This window comes from Poecile atricapillus, chromosome 3 (genome assembly GCF_030490865.1).
Source record: "Poecile atricapillus isolate bPoeAtr1 chromosome 3, bPoeAtr1.hap1, whole genome shotgun sequence".
Lineage (NCBI taxonomy): Eukaryota > Metazoa > Chordata > Aves > Passeriformes > Paridae > Poecile > Poecile atricapillus.
Genome location: NC_081251.1, coordinates 60,263,767 through 60,287,961, shown reverse-complemented (window position 1 = coordinate 60,287,961; position 24,195 = coordinate 60,263,767). Strand labels below are relative to the sequence as shown.

At 40.2% G+C, this 24,195-nt stretch overlaps 1 protein-coding gene across 1 annotated transcript in view; it reads right to left on the bottom strand.

Moving 5' to 3' along the window:
- Positions 1-24,195, bottom strand: part of TIAM2 (TIAM Rac1 associated GEF 2) — a 97,450-nt gene that overhangs the window by 65,970 nt on the left and 7,285 nt on the right. The window contains exons 2-6 of the mRNA XM_058835566.1: positions 22,396-22,507; positions 20,159-21,361; positions 13,861-14,296; positions 9,759-9,931; positions 8,508-8,732 (exon numbers count right to left, since the gene is read on the bottom strand). Of these exons, the coding sequence (XP_058691549.1) occupies positions 8,508-8,732; positions 9,759-9,931; positions 13,861-14,296; positions 20,159-21,355 (2,031 nt within the window). The 5' untranslated portion in view covers positions 21,356-21,361; positions 22,396-22,507. The remainder of the gene's footprint in view (positions 1-8,507; positions 8,733-9,758; positions 9,932-13,860; positions 14,297-20,158; positions 21,362-22,395; positions 22,508-24,195) is intronic.

Here is a 24,195-nt window from a genome sequence, read left to right as displayed (position 1 = left end):
CACCAAAGTCAAATTTTGCTCTCCATTTCCCCAACTTACATACTTGCAGCCAAAATCTGCCCTGCAGATTGTACAAATAATGTACAGTATACAGTAATACTTACAGGTAGTACAAATAAAAGAGGCAGCAAGCACACTGACAAATGAGAAGGCAGGAAAGGCATGTCCATCAGGTCAAGGTACACCAAGATCATGTACTGACAACTGTTCATATCCCCTGACAGCACTGATCTTCCAGTGCCAGCTCCAATCACTGCACACTGCCTGTTCAACAGGTGGTTTAGGGCTGTGGAGAAAGTTCAGCACATTTTCTCTAACAAGTGTTGGCTTTGTACCTTTTTCTGCCACCACGTGCACAGGACAATATCACCTCACTGTAAGATTAGCCAAGGCTGGGACAAGCACCTTTGTGACTCAGGAAACGAGCTGACAAATATAAAAACCTCAGGTGGACTATGCCCTTTAGGCTCATTTAGAAGCAAAATCAGTTCAGTTTCCTTATAATGCTGCCAAATATTTCAAGAATTAAACAAGTATTCTGCCACTTTACTTTCAAGAATGAAGAAGCGAGCAAAGAGAGGGCAAAACAGGCCCTGTTAACAAAATGGTGCTAAGATTTGTGCTACAACAGATAGAGACTCCACCCAGTCCAGCTTCCTTACACATGTGCTCACAAATTGTAGCATCAGTTACTTTTGGAAGTAAGAGGTAAATCTTATTTGGTGAGTAGGGTGAAGAAATGGAAGACAATATACCACTTTGTACAGGTGAATGAATGTAAAATTGTAATTTACAGTACACTTAAAAAATCTTTCAAAGCATGACTATTAAAAGCAAAAGAAGAATTTACAAAAGTTTATCATGAGATCAGTTCTCAGAAGTCTAGTGAAAATGGACAGAGGCATACACATAACGAAGATGCCTTGTCTAATCTCTCATCACAGACCTTTGAAACACGCATCCTCTGCACTCCAGAAAGAATAATCTTTCTTTTATTTAGGTTTATTTGATCATTTCTCCCCCCACCACCTTTTTTTTTTCTTTCTTTGTGCTCTCGACACATCTCAGAGCATTTTTCTGCTTGCCAATACTTTACGCATGGGACGACTCCAATAGGAGATTGCGAGATGAGCTCTTTCTCTGTGTCAACATCCAACTAGAATGAAAACATGGTTGTCAGCTTTTCACAAAGCCAAAAGCTACAAGCTCAGGTAACATCTTTCCCTTTGAGATGACACCTCTGTGGGTACAGAGCCAAGTCAGCTTTTAATAGCTCAGGAACAGAGCAAGCCTTGTTCTGGGCACTGCTGGAGAGGAGCATCCTGTTCTCACTGAACACAGGCTGAGCACAGGCATCCTTGTGTGCCTTCAGCCTTCTTCAAAATCCCCATTAAACATTTGCATGAAGTTGTATTTTAAAATAAAGGTAATCTAGGAAGGGGGAGTGGGGTAAGACAGGGGGGCATTCTGAAGAAATAATTAAATTACAGTGTTTATCAGTCACACAGGATACTGGCTAATCAGCTCCAAAAGCATCGGTAATCACAATGTTACATTTAATGGCATTAGCAAAAGCTGTAGGCAAGGAATTTCTGGGATTGTCTTGTAGTCTTATCAAAACCAGGGATGTCTGGAACCAATTGGAGACCATGAACCAATACCAGCTGCTATTTGTCTAAGGCTTTTAAACTATGATAATTCTTCCTAGAGATTTATATTCTTGAAGACTAAATGGGAGAAGCACACAAATAAAAAAGCAACAACTTCAAAGCACAGTATGACCTGGTCCATGAAGTTAATTTACAGCCTGCAGACTCGCTGCTGCAATCCCTATTCAGCTATTGTGTGAGGAAAATCTCTGCCCCACGTGGGAGGACTACCCAAAAGAAGGCTCAAGGACTTAACTTCATCATGCACAGACAAAACAGCCCTTTTGAAATCTGCTCAAAAGCAAACAGGAAAAAGTGGATGCAGCAGACAGCTGTGGGAGCAGGAATGGGTGACAAAGGCTAACACCAGCATGAAGTGAGTCTTAAAAGAGATAAGAGATATGGCCCAAAGTGAGGCATACCAAGACAAGTGGGCACACATGAAATGTGAAAGCATTAAAGGGTTTTTCCAGAGGAAAGGGAAGATGTCATTGTCAGTCCAGATAAATGTTAAGCAAGTATTTCTCGGTTTAATGGCAGCATGAAAGAGCTTGAGAGAAAGGCAAGAGGGGGCCACCCAAATAAATGTATTGAATCTAGCAGGATCCTGTAAGGTGGAGTAGAAAAGGAAGCTGTGGTAGAGAGATGAAAAGGAGTAAAATGTGGGAAGCTTTGAGAATTATTTAGCCTGGGCCACCAGGAGAACTCATGCAAGGAAGCCTGGTGCAAGGACAAGACAGTAATTATGTGAGGAGTAAGCTTTTGCATCAAAGACAGTGCAGGAATGAGTTATTAAGAGTTAACACACAAAAGAAGATCAGCATGGTACTTTTGGCAGTACTTCAGCAGTAATGATCATTTTCAGAACATAGTCAATTCTCCTCCAAGTTAGTGAAAAATCTGTTCAGACACTAAGAAAAAACTGCAAATTAATTACATTTTAAGTCACACAAACAGAAGAGCTAAAGGAAGTTGTTTGAAAGCAGGTCTCTCTCAGGTCAATAAACCTGCTAGGCTTTCTATAGCTAAATTTAAAGTGTGAACTTGGGAAAACAAGAGGTAAATATATACAGGCTAACAGCTTCCAGCATGTGATTTGGGGATCCATAGTTCCTACATGCTCTGCAGTTCTCTCTGCAGGTAACATTTGCAGTGGCACCAGCACCTCAGCTGGAACAGGCTCAGGGTTTGCAGACTGCGAAAGGGAAGGGACTCAACAATGCCAGTGGAGGTGGTGTAGTCAGGGATGGCCCCTGGCCCCTCGTCCTTCGTACACTGCAATGCAAACTGTATCTTTTGGGGTGCTGAGGAAGAACTGTCTCATCTGCAAACATGTGTTCTGTACAAAGTAAAAAGAGCTCAGTATAATAAAACCCAAACCAGCATGTGAACGGTGTAAAGCCGGGCCAGAAACAACACCACATCAACCCAATGTAACAAAACCACATGGAACTAGAAGAAGGATGGAAAAAACTTCATGGACAGCTCACCTGATAACAAAAAAAAAAGCTTTTCACTTGGCACCTATTCAAAGGAGCCCAAAAGAAAAGATGCACAGGAAGGAGGGCCTTCTCTCAATACTTAAGCCCTCAAAATTTATTTTATTCAGTAGTAGTTCTTATACCAGGCAGAAGCATAAGGGCCTTGCTGACAAAAATCACTATCTATAGCAATAAAAATTCTCAATTGTTCCCTACACAATATCTTATTTTCAGATGGAAAGTGTCTCTGTAGGCTGATGTAGGAAACTCTGTAGATTGAGAAGAAACTTCTGCTGCTGTTTTACATGTACAGCTTTTCAACCACATTACAAACAACACCAAACTCTTTGCATTCCAGTCCCTGGTTCTCAGACACAATTCATATTGTATCCATCTGGAAAAATGAGTCACTTGGTTTCTGGGGACAGGGAACAGATTTTTATTGTCATTACTTCCTAAAGTGAACTCGAAGAAGAAAAAACACCACTCTTCCAGAAATTCCATTACTTTAAAAAACACCATTGAGATGCTATCATAACTTTTAGTTTAAAGAAATAAAGAAGGCATTGTAATAGAGTACAACAACACTCATGTGCAATTAGAAACACTTTATTCTTCATCTGCATGGTGACTTAAAAAAGGTTAAGAAATCTTCCTGAAATAACAAGACAATGGAGGCTTTTTACAATAAATGTCATATTTTTGGTTGCATCGGAAGAACAGAATTTTCATAATTTTTAACCAAAATAGAAAGGGGTAATCTTATTCCAAATAGCACTGATAGCACAAAAGTGAACATGTGTACCCAATTTACATCTTGTTGAAAATCCGATGGAAATCTGTGGTACCACATACATGTCTATAGCTAGGGATGTAAGTAAGGAAGCTGCTGAATTTTATTATCCAGCTGCCCCTCCCCAAAACCCAGAGCACCAGCCTTTTCTGAACAGGCTGCCCCACCATTGTATGAGATAATGCTATGCAACCCCACATTCATTTTTTATTACTTCATGCTAAATCTCTGCAAAACAAAGAGGGAAATTCATCCATCTGTAAACCAGTCACAACAGTGCAGAGAGAATAGAGATGAACTTCCCTAACTTTCTGTCTGCCTGCTCACTTCACTCCCAGTGTACCACTACTAAAGAGAAGTACTTTGGTAATGATGATGGGAAGAAGGATCCTTACTGAAGAGTAACACCTGGAAAGAAATTGAACCAACCTCTCAGAAAGCAAACTCTGCTTTAGCCAGTTCAAAGATCACACAAACTGAAGATCTGTTCTAACAAGCTTGGACAAAAGGTTGTTGGTTTTTTTTTTAGTTTAAGAAGATATGGAAGCATGAAAATTTGCTATGTATTGAGATTCGAGTTGAATTTGTCTGCAGCAATGATGGCATGTGTTAGCAAAGTTCCCTGAAAAGTCTGTCTTTGAGAGTTGTTGAGAATTTGGACCTCAATGTCAGAAAATGTTTCATCAGATGCTTTATAGAAAGTTAAGACATGAAATTTGAGCTTTGTGAAGGCTGAAGAATAAATTCCCAGACCTATTCCAATCATCTTTCTTCAAATGTGAGAGAAAAGAGAGTCAAGTAAATTTTAAAAACAAAGAAATGAAGTTAAGCTCTTTGTAAAAAGCTGAAGAACACCAGAGGGAAAGGAAGCAAGAAGAAAGGTACTAATGGATTTAATGACTATCCAGAATAAACAGACCACCATTTTACTGATTTTTTTTTTTTTTTTTTTTTTAATGGCAACAGACAAACTACTTTTAGATGGAGGACACATATGAAAATTTACAGAAAAAGTATCTCCAAGAATGTGCCTGTTCTTCTCACTAATGCTTCATCATTTCAGTGCCAGCAAGTAAATACACATGTTCCTAACCCTCTGAAAAGTTAAGAATTATATGCAGAGAAAATATGAATCACATCAGAAACCTCTGAATAGCTTGGAAAACATAATTATACCAACATATTAAAATTTGAAGACAAAACTCCATAAGGCTTTCAAGCAACTATTAATCATACTATTGTTCTAAAGTGAGACATCAGGATAGACTTATGTACCAAGTACATAAACAATTACACACAGGGCTGCAGAGCCCTCTCTTGCAAAATAGATTTTCCACCCCATTAAAACCAGTTCTGCAGGCAGAAATTTTGTTTAAAAAGCTCTGAATAAATGGTAATAATTCCTTTCACTAACAGGGATCTGTATTCACAGCAAACACTGCACTTTCTCTAGCAGGTTAAACATCTGGGAAAACTAAAAGCTTTTTAAAGAAAGGCTTTGAAATTCATCTCGACACCAGGAGATTTTCAAACTTGCTATCTTTTGTCCTAATTCTCTTCACTTGAGGGGAGAAGTTACATGTTGGTAGAATACCATGACGCACAACATATTTATTTCACATAGTAATAAAAACATACATGGCTGTAGGTAGCATGTGCAGACTTGAGATTTCCAGCCACACTGCCATCTTGCAGATGGTTCATTGATCTCTTCTAAACTGACCAGCATTTTTCACAGCTTTGTGAAGGGCTATAATTTTTTCTTAAACTCTTACAGAGTCTATTATTGTTATTATTATTATTATTATTATTATTATTAGACCAGTAAGCCCAGATAGAGAGAATCCCTCACATAAGCCACAAGACTGAAAACATTTCCCAACCAGTTTAATAGCATCAAACCAATAAAACAACAATTTATCTAGAAAAACATTTTCTTTGTCTTTGTTATTGTTTGTTTGCACTCCTCTTTAGCACTGGTTTCATCAATTGATTGCTTTTCAAATTCACAGAATTTACCAGATAGTATCCGATGAGCTTCTCTATGCCATTTACTGGACACCAAAAAGAAGCATGTAAGTATATCAAAATACCTATAGCAAGTTTAGAAGTGCAGCTTTCCTTAGTACAACAGCCTTTCAGGTGGTGGTAATTGAGAAACAAAAAAAGGTTTTGTCTGCTTTTAAAGCCCTGAGAATTATTAATTCTTCAGCAGAAAAGTATTGGGTTTAAGTCAATACAGAAGTGAAAGAGAAGACATTTGGTGGCTGCTTTTCTGAGGAAGAGGAAGGAAAAGGAGAAAGGCTATAGAAATCAGAGTTTCCAAGATAATTCCCCAGTGAAAAGAAGTTCTTTCTACATAAAAAACCACTACAGTCCTTCTGAAGTCAATCACACTGCTTCTGCTGGATTCCCAAAATAAATCACCAGTGAAGATTTCCAGCACAGGATGCATGGCATGCTTAAGAAATACAGTATTGGCAACACTACGTACTTGAACATGGAGGAACAATATCTGCCACAATTGAAACACTATCAAATTTACACAAAGCCAAAACCAGAATTTATATTCTCTAGTTTCCCAAAATGGGCAAAAGACAAGTAAACAACCACAGTTACAAAACAACTACAGCTACATATATGCAAACTATTCCCTCAGGAATAATGTTTACTCAAAATCATTAGCCTACTAACTATACTAAGAATCCTCAGCTACTAATTACATTAAGATTTTCTTTTTTCTTTGCAAAAGGCAGTCTGAGACAATGAATTTGAAGATTAGGCAACCGAGTTATCTATTGACTTTTCTCTGAAGTGACTGCTGGCAAACCTTAGGCAACTGTAAGGAGAGATTTTAAAGAGATCAAAGTGATCAAGAATGGAGAAAATTCTTGCTATAAATTTATTCTTTGCCAACTACTGGATGCTTGCAATGATCCATGTCTTTCTTTGTGCCAATGGTCTGCCCCCATTCAATGTTCTGAGAGACACATAGACAGAAAATTAATAGGAATAAATCTTCTGCAACCTTAGAGATGGATTTCAATTCCACAGGATGAAGCCAACTTATTCCAGAGCTGGAAAACAATGACAGTTCTTCAAGGACAGAACATCTAATTAACAGATATTAAGATGGATCATTAATACTCTTCAGCTGACTCTAAATGAACTGCTAACAGGAATATCTGATGAGGGAGGGATAAATTAAGTTAATATACATCAGGATTTTTCCTCAGTGCATCACAGGTTACAAGCACTAGACATCTATAGAAATCTGTATAATCTTCTAGGTCTCAAAGCCTACTGCAATAAAAGGATGCTTAACATTTTTCCTCCTCCATTCACCTCATTCAGCTCTGGACCATGAAATAAAGTGACCTGGAAATAAATTATGAACATCTGAGCTCTCAAAGGGCTTAGGAACATCTGCACTGCAAATCCCTACACAAACCTGCATGTTATTTGAACTCTGCTCATATAGCTTCAGAGTCAAGTGTGCCACAAGAGCTTGGCAGTGAAGTCAGTACTAGTCAGTCTACTCTTCATCAAGTCCAAGCCAGTGGAGCAAGAATTTTAAATATTATAAGCCTCAAATCCCTGAAACTGCAAGTATTTCGCTAACCAAAGAAAAATAATTATGCTATATTGGTCCAAAGGAAATGAACTTGATTTGTTACTCAAGGGACCATAATACGCAGCATGAAGTATTGACAGAGGAATAGTTACTCTGACTGGAAAGGCAGGTAGGGATGGGCTCTCAAAGACCAGTCAATCAGTTCAAATTATCAGAAGTCTTCTGTAAATGGCCTAATAAAACTAAAGATAGAAGAGCAACCTCAGTCCACAGACTTATTAAGGCCAAACTATAGACAAGTTAAGTGCACAAGAGGCCATGGGTAGTGATGTCATTGAACACTAAGCACTTCTAAATAATTAAAGCATCTTTTGCCTGTTACTACTGCAAAACTGGGGGCACGGGCAAGACATCAACACTGCAAGATATAGTTCCATAAGTTATCCCTGAAGTGATTCCTGGTCCACATGCTAGAACCAAGAGCAGAGCAAGGCTTCATGTCTGTTCACCACCACACAGATAATCAGGTGATGATTAGTCATGGCTCAGTTTCCACTGGAATCACATGGTTTCATCTGCTGCTACACAAATAAAGTTGGAGGAAGGACTAAGTATTCTTCATGAGCTGCCTTAAGGACAGGCAGAACAATACTGCTGAGTACCTACTCTTCAATCTCTTCTACAATACAATATTGCAATTATTATATATAAATATAATATATAACATATATAATATATAATATCATGTATCATATATCATATATTTTTTATATATATATATTTTATATATATCATATATATATATCTCATGAAACAGAACAGTCTGATGCGCAGCTTTGAGAAGCCTGCCTCCTGCTCTGCTCTGGATTGCTGTAGAAACCTGGCAATAATTACAACCACTGTGCCAGCTATGCCCAAGACAATTACTCTCAGGCCTAGAAAGCACAAATAGAAACCAAAGCAAGAAGTAATGATAAATATGCTCTCATAAAAGAAATTGTTTCCAGTACCTGATTTTCTATGGCCTTTCTGTTTTTTGGATCACTAACAATTGAGAGCTGCAACTCTGCCATCTTTTTCATTTTGCCATCCATGTCAATCTTCTGGAAGAGACTCTTGGTCTGATTCTTCAGCAGCCTGACAGTGTCTTCTTTCCCAAGCTTCTTTGCAAAGAGGGAAGCACAGGCTGAATGTATGGCAGTAACCCAGTTCTCCAGATCTGTCTGACTTGTTGCCTGTGAAACCAATCAATGGTGCAATGTTATGAGCAGATAAGAGAAAAAATAAAATAAAATCAACAGCTCTAGGGCATGAAGTGCTTGGGGGGTTCACTGTCCTCTTTGGCACTTTATCTTAACCAAGTGAAATAAGGTTTTCTTTAGAACTGAGTAAATAAAGGAAGTGTGAGATTTTCCTGCACTCCATCATGTCTTGTCTCCAACCTTCAGCTTCTGCTTCTTAGACCTGCAAGGTCTAAAAGCCCCAGGAGCACAAGAGTCACATAAGCTGTGGGAAAGATGTGACTTGCATCTTTCATCCCCCCAGATAATTAAGGTAAACCCTACCAGATATCAAAGACAAACCTGTCTCTGCTGCAACAGCAGAGAGGATTTTCTATGTGAGATTCTGAAGGGGGGTATTGGCTTACTTAAAAAGAGCCAAGTTAATGGAGAGATAACATTGAGGTAAAGAGAATGCAATCTGCACAAAGTACCTCTGGAGATATGTACAAGTGTGCCTATGAATCAACATGTTTCTATACAGGCAGTTCCACACAATACTGTTCTTTATTAATATTTCCAGTGGTGCGCTTGAGCAGCCAAGGTATTTTGATTACTTTTAAATCTCCTTCTTGAGTATCTTGCTCAAGCAAACACTCTGTGGCCAGGAGATTCAGGGTTGAGCATACCATTCTGTAAGGGTGGAATGGTAATAGATGTGAAAAAAATTGATAAAAGTTTATTTTTTAGAAGCTTGTGATCAATCAGGTACACAGAGTTTTTTGCAGGTATGTGATCCTTGTCCTTTTGGTTTCTGAACCATAATTGACTGAGCCAACTAGTGAAATACCTGAAGTCATATAACACATTTAATATTATAATAGTGTAACACAACAGTGCAGTTGTACTGTTATTTTTAAGTCAAAGGCACAAACACAAATGTGTGTGTGAGTGTACCTACAATCATATAGATACACATGTAGACTCACAAACACATCCTCAAATGGAAACAACCACCAAGTTATGCATGCATCCTGTTACCTGAAATAGGTAGACATCTCCAAAAGAATTGCTGAGACAGAACACATTTTCTTTCTTGGGATGTTCTGGAACAGACTGTACTATACTGTCTTCTGCAAACAGGGCATATCGAGGCAAACTGCTCTGCTCCATTGAGTTCCTTCCATAGGTCTCATAAAACAGTAGAGTACAACCTTTTGCAGTTGAGAGGGACAAAAAAACATGAGGAGAAAGTGAGTTATGGATCTCCCAACATTATATAATTTTTTTGTGAATTAAGACACCCTTCAGAGACAGGGATCATCAGTTCTGCCCCTGTTCTGAAACAGATGAAAAAGGAAGATCTACACAGAAAAACAAACTTAGTCAAAAAACTTAACAGGCAAAGTTAATGATGAATTTGCCAATGAAAAGTTGAAACAGACATCTAATAAAGACACAACAACATCTATGGACTTAATAAATAAATCAGGTCCTCAGTCTGGAAGTATCCAAGGGTTAGGGTAGGATGGAGTTTGAGCAATCTGCTGTAGTGAAAGATGTCCCTGCCAGTGGCAGGGGAGCTGGACTAAAGGTGCCTTCCAACCCACAATATTCTATCAATAAACTCAGCCTACTGAAATGTTAAGGCATGTAGAAGAGATTAACTCCTGCTTAGTTAAATCGGCTTTGTGTTTCTTTATTAAATTGAACCAACTCTCTCATAACAGCCACTTAAGAAATCTTTGTATTTGTTGAAAACATTTGCAGAATCTATTGTCTTGATACAACATGTTTAGTGAATAAACTTCTCAAATTTAAACCAGATTTCCTTGAACCTAGCTGAAAATTGGAGACTTAGACAATTCTGAGTAATTTAAAACAGTTTAAAGGGGCTGAGTTTGAGCATGTTCAGTCTTGTAAATAGTGTAATATCTAAGGTATGAAGCTTGCATCCAGAAAACAAACTTCATCCTTGATGATGACAATCCCAAGTATAACAAGTAGAATTATTTCTGGAGGATAGTGGAGGAGACTTGATCCCAGCAGAGGACACTTGATCCTAGCCCACAGCAGTATGACTTCAGTGCCATGTTGCCTTTGGCAGTGAAGCTGGCTCAAGAAGGGCCTGTCCCCTCCATCCCTGACAGCCTTTCCTTCCTGCCTCATGTTATAACCCACTGTCCTCCAAAAGGCACCGATTTGCCTATTCAAGGGATCATGGACTGAACTGCACTTCTAAAATGCCATTACAAAGGGAAACACGTATCAGAGATTTCTGATCAAATCATCCGTTGACTGAAAAGTTTTTAGAGTAAGGAATCTAATACGTAGAAATACCTCTATACTACATGAATGCACCTTTTCCTGTAAATGTCCAAAGTGACTGGCAGAGTATTTTGGGCAAGAACAAATCCTATAGAGTTGGTACTGTGTTTTCCCTTGGGCAGCCCTCACTTTCTCTTTTTTATGCCACTGAAACACTTGGAGATCTCTGCAGTTGGAAAAAAGGGCATGGTTTATAACACTCTGCATATCAGAAATGTCATTTGAACATAACAGAGCAAACTGAACTGACAAGACCAAGTCTTCTCTTGTATTCAGCAGCAGCAGCAACATACAACCACTTCCACTTCTGCATTTTAGGAAAGTGAAGAAGTTTTAAGCTTTTAAGGTTTATTTTAAAATATTTCCATAGTCCCATATCTCCCCCATTTGCTCTAAATGCAGATAAGTTGCAATTTATCCCAAGAGTTTATATATACATAAATAAACATTTTTGAAGGGCATGCGTATATGCTTGGGTGTTCAGCTCCCCAGGTATATCTTTGGATCAAGTCCAGTGATCCCTTGAAGCAGCAGCTAGTTTCACAAGCTCTGTCAGACCCACTGGGACTGATTATTGTCCAAGTATTTCAATTAAAACTTGAGCTGAAGGGGGAAAGTAGCGGGGAAGCAATTTCCCTTGTTAAAGGAAAGTAATTGGACAGGATGGATGGAAAAGAGAGTTCCTCTTGGTACACAGTTACTATTCAGGCTCAGATCTTGGTGACTCTGAAAGTGGAGCAGAGGCCTCAGGACATGTATACTTTTAAGTCTGGCAGGTAACCAGATGGTTATATGCCTTCTGCAATATTTATAACTAAGCACACCTCAACAGAGTGCAAATAAACATGCTGTTCTCCATTTACATATGTGGCTATTTTAAGTCATGCTTTAAAATATCTTGACTATTTAAACTTCAAGAATAAATTAAATACAGATTTATTCAAAACCCGGTATAAAGAGAATCAAAGCAAGCACCTTGATCTTGATACAATGTATTATGAAAAGAGAAGTATGCCTTGATATCCACACAGGCAAGTTTATTTTGGAATCAGAAGTCTCCACAGGACAATAAAGGTAAGAGATCAAGGAAATGAGGAATGTATATTTAAAACAGCTAGCTTCAAGTAGAAGAGACTCTGTACCATGAATGCAGCCATATCAACCACTGAAGTAAAAAGCATTGTAACTAACCCTTCTAATGTTGGAAGTTAATAAAGCTTTTTACAAAGGATTTTATTGCTCCTTTTTTTGTAGCTGTGCAAAGTCAGGTAGTAAGAAGGGATGCAATTTGTTCAAGGTCACCAATAAGCCAATTTTATAGCCAAAAAACATGAACATGAAGCCCCTAAATTGCCTGCCAGAGCTTCATTATCCCAGAAATATACAAACTACTAGTACATAACATATTTCAGCTTAGAGTTTTGATAAAACTGTTTAGAAAATGAATTTTAGAAGAAGCAGATCAAACTATATTCATACTCCATAACACAAACACACACCATAGGAGGGTGGAATTCAGGTACTTTTTTTCCCTTTATATACACTGCTTGTAAGTGTGAATCATGCTATCTGATGATCAGGGCAAGTGATTTAAACTGTTAAGCCTGCCTACATTTTGATCCCCTGATAACAAGTCTCTGAATTATTGGGCAGAATTGCCTCATTCTAGCAAGTTTGCTTCTTTTCAATCAGCACTATCAAGCACAACATTACCAGCACTCGATGTTTGCTGTTCATTTTTCTTCAGGTCTACACCCATGCACAATTTTAAAAAGGGCAACCTGTGGGAAAGTTGATATTTTCTCTCCTCTAGTCCCAGATATGATAGGAAATTATTAAGCTTGATCATTTCCTTACTCATTAACTTAGTATTATATTTACTGAAAGGCAAATCCTTTGGATGCAATTCAAAACTAAAAAAAAATATTAACTCACCCATTAAATTTCCCTTCCTCCCCACAATAGATATTATTTTCCTTCTCACACTTCCTGACACCTGTACACCTCTTGCAGCACCCTCTGAGCCATAAATGGAGCACAGCAATCACACCTGCAGCAGCTCCCTTGAGTGGATTCCCCTCCCAAGGGGCTGTTTTCACAACAGGAGCAGCTGCAGGAGATGGGATGCTGGGCATGCCAAAAGCCAGAAGGGGTTGGTATTGCTGGGAGCTGGGAAGGTGAAAGACCACCCAGGGAAAGGAGGGAGACCTCAAGTGCTGGGAATGGTTGCCCTGGGCACCACAGGGCTTTCCCTGCTGCTGCTTCAGTTTCCTCTGGTCTGATCCACGCACACTTGTGTAAATGCTCTGACACTGAGAGTTCGCTTCCTTGTTCTATTGCCACCTGAAGTGCTAGAAATGAACTAAACATCTTTACAATAAACTAGCCCATCTTCCAGTAAATTTCATAGCAGAGCCTAAGGAACTGTGTGTCTGCAACAAGGAACTGGGCACCAGCAATTTCTCCCGAACCTTTTGGTTCAATTTGGTCTTTGACCTCCAAACATCCAAAAGCATCTTCTGAGTCCCCAATCTGATGTGAACACACGAAGAAAGAAGTCAGACAAAACAATTCCCACTATGGTATGAAACAGAAGGCTGCAGACACAATCCCAAAGACATTGAGCAGCACCTCAGTTCAGCGGGCTGCTTAGGCACATGCTCCACTTTAGGTGGTGGGTAGACTTTGTAAAGTTAGGTGTGATTTTCTGATCCCCCTAAACCTGCTAACAGAAGCCAGCATGCATGAAATGCTGCTGAGACACAACAAAAAGAACTGCTGCTGCCAAGGTGAGGGATCAACGTGGTGGTTTTACCTTTGAGTGTGACCCAGTACTGCTTCCACTTCCGTCGTGTGACCAGCTCCAGCTTCTTCTCCTTCTGCAGGGTCACCAAGGGTTTGAAGAACAGCCACCCTGCCTTGCGCACCACTCCTTGCTCTTTCTCATACAACAAATCCAGCTGCTCCAAGGAGCTAAGGGACTCGCCACTGGAGTCTTCTGTTTCTGACGAGGTCTCCGTATTCTCCAAGTTCATCCTGCTCATCTCCAGCTCTCGCATGAAGTTCTCATAAATGTTCTGCCTCAAGGCATCACTGCTTACAGCATTGGTGGACTCACTTCTCTGGGACAGGGCATGGCTGGAGCCAGGAGACCACAGTAAAGTGGAGAGCTGTGATGGTGTCAGTGTGTCCGTAGTGAAGTTGTCCATTCTGCTGTCGAAGTATTCATTCCCATCTTTACACTTTGGCTCCTGTGCATGAAAGAAATTTATTTGCAATCAGTCACCAGAGCTACGATCAAAAGACACACTTCATTTGTCAATTGAATTTGTTTCATGTTTAGCCACTTCCAGTTCCTTCATGTTTTCACCATTACATCATAGCCTTTGCCTCAGCCACTGACACCACCGCTGCTACCATTCAGTTTTTTCAGCAGAACCCCATTAAACCCTATCCACTAATCTGGGCACTTTGGTAATTCCGGCACCTTTGAGCAATCTCAAATTTCACTAGAAACTACTGTCTGAAACCTGAGGTACTGCAGGAGACAGCTACATCCTCCATCTGAAACACAATCACCATGGCTTGCATCTGTCTGAGTACAAGCAGGAACAGGGTCACAACAGGTTTATTTATTATTACAGGGGGTTTGATACTTCTGTGCTATCACATTGGTGCAAGGTGGCTAGGTTTGGCCTCAGCACAACAAAGCTGATCTTAACCTCCACTTTCTATTTGTGGAAATAATGGTGCTTAACCAACAAAAAAAAGGTCAAAAGTTGAGAATAATGTAAGCTTGTTAGAACTGATCAATTGACTAAAATCTAATCTAAAACAATATGTGATTTTAAAAAAGAAAGACACGCTTGCTGACTGGCTTAAATCCAGCCTCCAGACTGCAGAGCTGTGTATTTTCTGAGTTGCTGGGAACACCCTGAGAGTTTGGTCATCCCATCAAGCACTGACAGGCCTTTCTCTTAATTGCACAGCTTCATCCTTTGGATTGAGAGGGCTGGCCAATTTTATTTGAAATAATCAGGCCTGATGGTATGACTTCAACTTAGCCTTTGATATGGATGCTAGAGTAGGCCCATTTCTTGCCACTGCTTGTCAGCATGGGACTTTGTTGGCAGATTGGACCTTTTCTCTCTTAAGCCTTTCCAAGTAATATGCTCTCCGGTCCCAACTCTCACAGGCTCCAGGGATGGACAGGGATTCTCCTACTACCCAAAACAGAGCTCCTTGGATGAACTTCACTGTTGAGAACCACACCGTCCATCCTAAGAAGCCATTTATTGTCTTCCGAACTCAAGCGTTGCCAATGCTATTTAAAAACAACCAAAATTTAAGAACATAAACCACAAAAGATATGTTGCCTTTTGCAGTAAAAGTGCAAGGGAAGAAAAAGGGAAGAGATTGCAATAACGATTTGAGAAGTGAAGCTATTACCCTCAGTAATAATAAAGCCATTATACTTTCGAGTTTAGACTGCCTCTCTAAAAGCATTTATTTTCTCACAGACTACTGTACTAAGAACAAAGTAAATAAACATTGGTCTCCTGTGAGCTGTTCTCCCCAGCAGCTTTGAAAACAACTACTTTTTTGTTTCTTTGCTTTTTACTTGATGCTCTTCAAAAGTGCAGTGGAAAAGCTGTGCTGCATTTTGACAGCGTCAGGAGCTCCAGTGTGTGGCCAAGACTGGGACTGTACACCCTCCTAGGTGATGCCAGACAAACAACTTTTCCAGCTGCAGGACACTGCTGCCTGTGGCCTCACAAAAGCCAGCTTGAACTGGACCCCACATTCCCTTATAGTACATCGAACTTCAAGTCTGGCTTTTCAGATCACTGTCTGGTGATCCAGTTCTCCTGGTAAAGGAGCACCTTCCTCAAATCTTGTTGCAGAGTGTTAATCAGTGTTGTCCAAGAGTAACTCCCTAAACATCAACAGTGTAGCTGGTTTTTATATGGTAAAAGCAGGAAGCTCAGCACATGGCGTGGCAAACTGGGATATAATCCTTCATGTGATGCCTTTATGCCACAAAGTGACTATAGAACATGGATCATAAAACTGTGCTGGTGATCTGCATTTTAGGGGGAAACTGAAAGCTTTTTCCACCCTTGTTTACTGTACTTGTGTGTCAAAATCCAGCATTTTAATTGTTTGACTATTCTCCACACTAGCGTCCCCTGGAAAATATTAGTATACAGCTTATTAAGAATATGTACTTCTTTCAGTCCTGAAGCACTGGTAAGAGACACAACACAAGGCAAATACACAAAAGGGGTCTCTTGTGAAAACCCACCACTAGAAAAACAAACATTAAAGAAAAGGGTAGGATGCAATCTGTCAGTGACCAGCCACTAACCAAATCCTATGTTTTCTCCTCACTCTCAGAAAGGGCAGGAATGAGGAAGTACCAGAGCAGAGAAAATGGATAAAGAATCCAAAGTGAATATAAATACTTCGCCAGGACACCATAATTTGTATTTTTCTTTTCTTAAAGAACAGAATTTGCAGAGTCTGGCAGTCTCTGTTGGTTCTTGAGGAAGCTGTCATTGTAGCAATATCAGCTGCTACAGAAAAGGTTTAATCTAAGTTGCTGCTCCAGGTGGTTTCCCTGCCAGGCAACTTTCTGCTGGTTTTTGCTCTCTTGAATCTAGTGATGATAGAAAACTACCACTGCTTCTGCTCAGCTGCATTCAAGGACATCTCTCGATGTTTGAGATATACTCTGGAATAGCTAAAGATAAGGCACAAGATAAAGTGGTTAAGATACCAATTAGACAAGGTGACGCATGTAATAATTAGCTGTAAAGAACAGCACAGGAAAAAACTCAGCCTGTTACATTCATTAGGACCATTCAAAAAGGAGAATCTAATACCAGTTTTCAAGTCAAATAAAGAGGTTGACTCAATGTACTTTTCTTCTAAATTCTCTTTACGGCCCACATCAGGGCTCTGGCATATAAAGTCATAAAATTTCAGATATGATTCTGGAAGTGAAGCTATTTTACTTAATTCAAGAACCTTTCTTCAGTAGCTGTTTCTGGTGGATGGATTTTCATCTTACACAGAATTTGCTAATATTCTCCATATTAAAGAGCTGCACAAAGTTTACACCACCACCTTTAGCTGTATCTGTCTGTGCAGCAAGTCTGTCTAAATTCTGTCTGTAAGTCTCACATAGGTCACACACACCTTTCAGATCACACACATTGAATTGTGACACAGCATCACCCCAATGCTGTTTCAGCACAGATTAAATTAAAAGAAGATGCGTGCTTCAGTAGAGTACCAGTGATGCATTGAGGGAATGCTTTAGGACACCCTCATGCACGGAAAACTAGGTCTTGGAAAAGATGATTGCAAGTCTTGATGCAAGACCATTATTAGAAAGACAAACTCAATTCCAGGATACATCAGATCAAATCAGACATAAGGGAACATCCAAGTAACTGGACAGGGCATAACCAAGGATTCTTCTGGAATATCCCATATGAAAATCTGTTTGTGGATGATTTAAAACAGATGAGGAGGAAGGGTGCCAGAATGAAAAGGAAATATATTTCCAATCTTAACACAGGAGACCAAGGAGAGTCTGTATAGCCCCACAAATGTAGGCCAAGAAAAGGAACCACTTCTCCCTTTAAATAAATCATAACAGATTAAAAAATAGGAAAGAATAACTAATGTAGCAGGCAATACTGACACCAGAACAAACTGTCTCATTTACTCTGCCTATTAGCAAGCATTGAATAAGATGGTCTGGAAAGAGCCTTCAAGATGGAGAAAATCCTACCTGTGTTTAAGCTACAATTTGCTCACAAAGGGGTTTAATCTCCACTGCCTTTCTAATGTCAAAGGTCTGGCCTCAATATCCCAAGCCTGTGCCTCCTAGGCCTGTGCTCCCATGAAGCAGGGGGCTTGGCTGATTTGTTTCCACTGGGGCAGTGCGAGGGACTACCCAGCCACCACCAGCACTTCACTTACAGGGAAATATTCCAGCTTTCACCTATGTTCAGCCCAAGTGACTCACAGCCAGTCATTACTAATGTATGGAGGAAGGGACGCGTTGTTCAGAGCAAAGCAGAGATGCTGCCATCAATGAGACAAAGTTGCACAAACAAGGACCAGCCACGTGGCAGACCAGAACCATGCACGACACTTCTGTCTTTTTAAGCTAAAGGACCTGTTAAGAGTATAAGCACTACCAAACTACAGCCCAGCAACCCGCAGAAGAGACAGCAGGTTACTCAAAGTGTGAAAGATGGAAAAGAACCAATAAAGCCACACAAGGAACTGTAGAACTACAAAGCATTCACTACCTCCCTCTTACCCTTCCCGTCGCTGGATGCTTGTCTGATTAAAATCAGTGACTAACCATTTCCTATGCCTTTTTCTAAGAAACCACCATTTTTGGAGCTAGGGCTGTTTTCCTTCTACCAGAATCTGATTCAAGCTTGATGCAATCTCACCAGCCAAATTTCCTTGCCGTGTCTGAAGTCATTTCACTGCACAGTGAATTCAAAACAGCTATGAATTGCGCACCACAAATGCCATTCTGAAAATGTCATAACTAAGTAATACATACTAAAGGTCTGGGATGCAGAAATCATATGTAAAGCCTGGCAGTAAAATCCAGAACAGCTACAGATGTTGAAATCAGTGAAGAGTCCTGGATCACAGGACTGAGGCTCTTCAGTGATTCCAGGGTTTTTTGCCCTCTCTTTCACAGCTGAGTGAGAAGGTGAAAGACAGCATCTGATAAAGTACATGAGCACCAACTCACAAAAGAGGTGATCCAAATAAACAGCTTTCATTTTCATTTCCCAGCTCTGTAGTGCCCAGCTGGGATGCACACCAGCAAACATTACGCTGAGTTCATTTCTGAGCCTAAGGGTCTGTCAGAGTTTTACATTGCAATGACAGATGCCCACGGTTAAGCACATGACCTGTCTGAACTTCCAGCACAGGAGACAGCATTTGCTCTGTGTGCCACACAAAGCACAGCTTAGCTGCTGCCTAAATTGCAGAAGTGTCTGTGTGTCCTTCGCTCTCTGCTAACTTCTGAAGTGGCCAGCACATCAATGCTGCTGAAAGGGAGCAGCCTTCATTTCGGGAAGCACAGTGACTGTGACTGTTCCTGTATGAGAAACATCAGGGAAGATCCAGGGGGGAAAAAAAAAATTTTAAAAAAAAATGTAAGGAAAAAAAACAAAGATCCAAACCAAATCCAAAAACAGTCTCATCGTGGCTTGCAAACTCACACACAGAGACCAGGCACAGTCTGGTATTTAAAGAGCCAATTCTGGGGCCTGCAGCTAGAGATGAGAATTTCATTCCTGACCACAGGCATCCTAAATTCCTATTAATGGGATTAGCCTTAAATTCTTCTAAAGAAACATCCTTTCCCTCCCTCTTGCTCTCCCCTCCCATATCCTTCTTCACACTACCATCTCCCAGTGAGCCAGATGTAAACTCAAGTTTTTCCATCTGGTGAAATAAACTGACACTTAGGAAGGAAGAGTTTGCTCTATGTAATGCCTTCAGAGGAGGTGGAGGCAGGACCAGCACCTCTGGTCAATACAGCTGCTCGCCTTGCTAGAAATGGACCAACAAGCAAAAAGTGAGTGGTGAAGCCAGTAAAACAGACAGGGAACATCTGCAAAGATAGTTACAACGTTACAGCTCTTTCCACTGCTCCTTCCACACTCTTCAGATAATGGATGCTAATTCATAGCATATATAGAGAGAGAGCTTGTATTTTTCATATTTGAAATAAAAAGAAGGTTCTAATCCCAAGTCACTTTTTAAGTAATGCAACAATTTCAAAAGCAGATTCACAGAGCTATTAGGCTGCAAAGATTGGAGTTAACTTAGAAGGTGACAAAATAGGAAAATAGGGAAGGAAAATTTGCACAAAATAATGTGTATCTTTTTTTGCTGCTGACATTTCAGACAGGGATGCAATACTTCTCAAAATTTCACAAATTACTAAATGAGATAAGCAAGTAATTAACCTGCAAAAAATCCAAATATCATGCAATCACTATGCTTATAAGAGGAATATAAAAACCAGCTTTCACACACTTAGGCTGGTTTGTACATACCTGCAGCTTCCTTTTCTTCCTCGAAAGACTTCCCGTCCAGTCACTGATGCGCCGCATTCGGTTCTTTAGTGTGTCCTTCTTGGATGCATCCTCACCGAGGGGCTTAGACTTTCTGCATGGGAGGGTGTAGGAGGTGTAATGTGCAGGACTTCCCTGCTCTACCCTGGAGGGAACATCAATGTCTGAGGCAAATGAGACGCGGTTGCTTAGGCTACCAGGAGTGTCAATATACTCATCAGACAGCCTGATCCCAGGTGGAGGAGTGCTTTCCAAATTTGTATCCTTATAGAGATCTCGGAGTGAGGAAAGAGACGAACTTTGGTTGAAGGATTTCTTGTTGTCGCTCGCTGGGAAACTGGCATGAATGCTTGTATCTGGAGTGCTCCTGGTCAAATACGAACCATCCAGCTCATTGATATCCCCAGCATTTCCCCAGAGAGAGTCATACCATGAAGACTCAGAGCTGAGGGAGCTTCCTTTACTAGACCGGAGCCTTGAATCGGTAGGTGACAGACGATGGCTTGAAGAACAATCTGCACTGGAGTTCCTCCTGACATCAAGCAGGTTATTTGGCTTAGATTCCAAGGCAGGGGAATACCTCAGCAGCTGCACTGGCCCACTGGACTCCTCAGTTGCTACCTTGCTGTTGTTGCTGTTGTGGAACTCGACCCTCAAGCAACCGTCCAGCTTCCCCAGAGTTTTAATGAGAACTTTTGGGCTCCTCCTGGCCTCTGATGGGGAGGTTGATGCAAGATCCTCATTCTTTCCATAGCAATGTAAAATGTGGCCATTGCATTCTCGAGAGGCAGCATGATTGCTTCCAGCTTGGAGACCAATATAGTGGAAACCATTCTCCGGCAAAAACATTGCGTTATTCCCTTGACAGTAGTCCCCTGAGGCATTTGTCCTGTGTTTGGCATGGACACTGCTCTTGGAGACCTTCATCACAGTGTCACCAAGTCTAGAGGAATAAGGCTGACTACTCTTGAAGTGTGAAAGGCAGCTTCTGGCAAGGGACCTTGATTTGTAGTTTGAGCCGCTGCTGGTATGTCCCCATCCGTGCACAGAGCAAGACTTTTCATCTTTAGCATGAATGCTGCGAATTTTCAGAGAGCAAGGCTTCTGCTTGGCACCAGCTGTAGTAGCAGCATGATTTTTCGATCCCTGAAGACTGTACTGGCTTTCTGAATTCCCCATTTTCCACTAAATTAAGAAGAGTTTCATTAGAAACAATGGCTAAAAGATAGAGCAAAAAGTAACAGGCCATTTTTACCCTCTACACAGGAAAACGCCCATTTAAAAAATTATATGAAACAATTGTTTCCAAAAAAGCCATTAAACAGCCATGTACAACATTAAATTCATAACTGAACTTATTTTAGGGGCAAGCTAGGAAAGCCTATTTTTTCTATGGTTCATTACCCCTCTGTTATAAAGCTGGAATCTAACTCCATTGAAATCATGTCAGCACCTTCCTCCACCCACACCCTTGGCAACATCCTTCTCTTATAACTTTCAAAATCTCTGGCTCCCAAGAACAATGGCATAATGAAAGGGAGACAGCAAGATAATCATAACTTAGATGTAAAGTGAACTGTACTTTCAGAGAAATCCCTTCTGCCAGCAGACAAGCCCACTGCAGTTCCAGCTTGACTGATTTCTGTGCAACCAAGTGTTGCTTCAGTAGAATGTTCAGTAAACCCCAGCTATGTGTTTAAATGGAGCTAATCTAGGAGAAAGGGAAAAAAAAAGCCATGCCAAAAATCAGACAAAAAATAACTTGGTTAGCACACAGCTTCATCTTCCACCACAGCACAAAACTGCATTATGTTCATTCAGCACAGCACAGTTCAATAGTTGGCTTGGTAAAATGCTCTGCAGTTTTTCACAGTGTTTGCAGTGAATAGCACACACTGGAGCAGTTACATTGCTCCACTGAGGTGACTGAAGATTTCAAACCTACATAAAGTGCACCCCAAAGTAAAAAAGACAGTTCTGTTCTTTTTGTTACTCAAAATGAATCTCCAGTGTTTGTAATGTACAGAAACAACACCAAAATGCTTTTTCCATTGGTGCTACATTTCTTTACACACTGGATCTCAGACTATCACCTGGAGGAGGATACACTGCTGCCTCATTAAAAATTTGTCAAAATAAGCCACTCTGAAAGAGTTTCTATGTTTTAACATCCCTTAGCACTTTTAGATTAAAAGTATAGTATAAAAGAAAGAGCAAACCTGTAGGAACACTCTCAAACATGGGTATGGTTAGCAGTCAGTATGCTCTGCATTCTCTTCCTGGCCAGCCACTATGCTTGCCAAAACCAGAATGGAGTTGCACACAGCCTTCCTAGAAAACACCAAAAAGACAAAAAAGGGTTTTCAGTCAAATACAACTTCCATTTTACTCCAACTGTATGTAAAATGAATAAAAAAGAAAAAAAAATCAAAGTTACAAATTAAGAGAAGCTCCATGAAGGGGATTTCTGAACTTTAGACACACATTTTTATAAACACACTTTAACAGTTGACATTGAATTAGTAGAAATAAGTAATTTAGTAAATGTTTCATTTTCTCTCCTCTTCGTTTGTCTTTCTCTCCTCTCACTGACAAGTTAGGACAAACTTTCACCCCTCTCGTTTTCCTTTTGGAAGACCAATTACAGCTTGCAGTATTGTGCAGTGGTCCATTACAATGTGGACCAGACTGATCAAAGCAATGTCCCACAGCATTTGTTTATCCTTCCCCACACCTGGAGTCCAACCATGACCTTTGCAAGGAGAGGCCACCATGAAATTCACTCCAGCGGCCACACAGTAACCTCCCTCTTTAGTTTTGTTCTGATTTTGAGTTAATCTGCCAGTAAAACAAAGAAAAAGGTTGCACCAAGCATTGTTCAGACCCAGAGGTAACAAGACCCAAGCTCCTCCTAACCCTCTGAAAGCATTGGCTCTTCACTTAGCACACAAAGACCACAACTCAAAGCAGAAGAACCAAATCTGGATCTCATAGAACACACCAGCAGTTTAAGGACTGAAACACTCCATAGAGAAGAAGTAGTACAAGATATTAGACTAAGTTTTGGAACACGTAGTTAAGTTAGAAACCATTCTTAACACATCACCACCAAAATTTTTCCTTTCTGCCTAAATTCCATGGCTACTGTTCATAATTTTCAATTGAATAGCTACTTGATTTGAACATGCTGGGTTTTGCTCTCATTGACTCTTTTTGTGGCTATCTGCTGTATAAGAACCTTGAAAGAGTTTAAATTAATTCATTGGTATGTAGCTAACCTTACCAAAAACAAAGGTAAAGGTTGCCAACTAGAACTAAAAACAGTTTTAACAGCAAGCTTAGAAAAATGTTAGCAAATAAATCACTTAGAAGAGACAGATCATGATAGAGATGCTACAGACCTATAAACATGAATTAATGCCTCTTATCACAAAGATATCTGATAAAACAAATAAGCCACAGAAATTTCATCTTACAGTCAAAAAAGAAAACTCTGTAATTTCCTTACTCTCTCTAACAACTTGGAAGTTTGCTACTTATGATACCCTTGCCTGTGTAGGTTTGATTTGTCTATGCTGCTAAGTGCACTCCTCTATGGAAAGTTTTTAAAGTGTCATAGGCAATTTGGATTGAACAAAAAGACTATTGATTCAAGGTTAGCAGAAGACAACACACAAACTTCCTAAGCTCCGAGCTCCTGAACAAATTGCCAGCATCCAGCAGTATTCTCTTCCTATATCCAAGAGGCACAGAGCACAAACAAGCAATGAGTTTACATTCAGAATTCCTCAACTGGGAGTAGAAAGTACATTCAACAAGAGCTTTGATGGGCTTATATCTATTCATAAGGAAACACTGAACTCAATTTGTCTAAAGAAACAGGCAAAAAGACCATCTGGGTCTCCATAGTGATTGTGCAATGGTTAGGTAATCCTTTTAGCAGAGTAGGTAGTGAGCAAGCTGCTGTCATGAACCTCAAAAGACAGACATTCAATTTGTCAGGGCTTGAGCCATGGCTA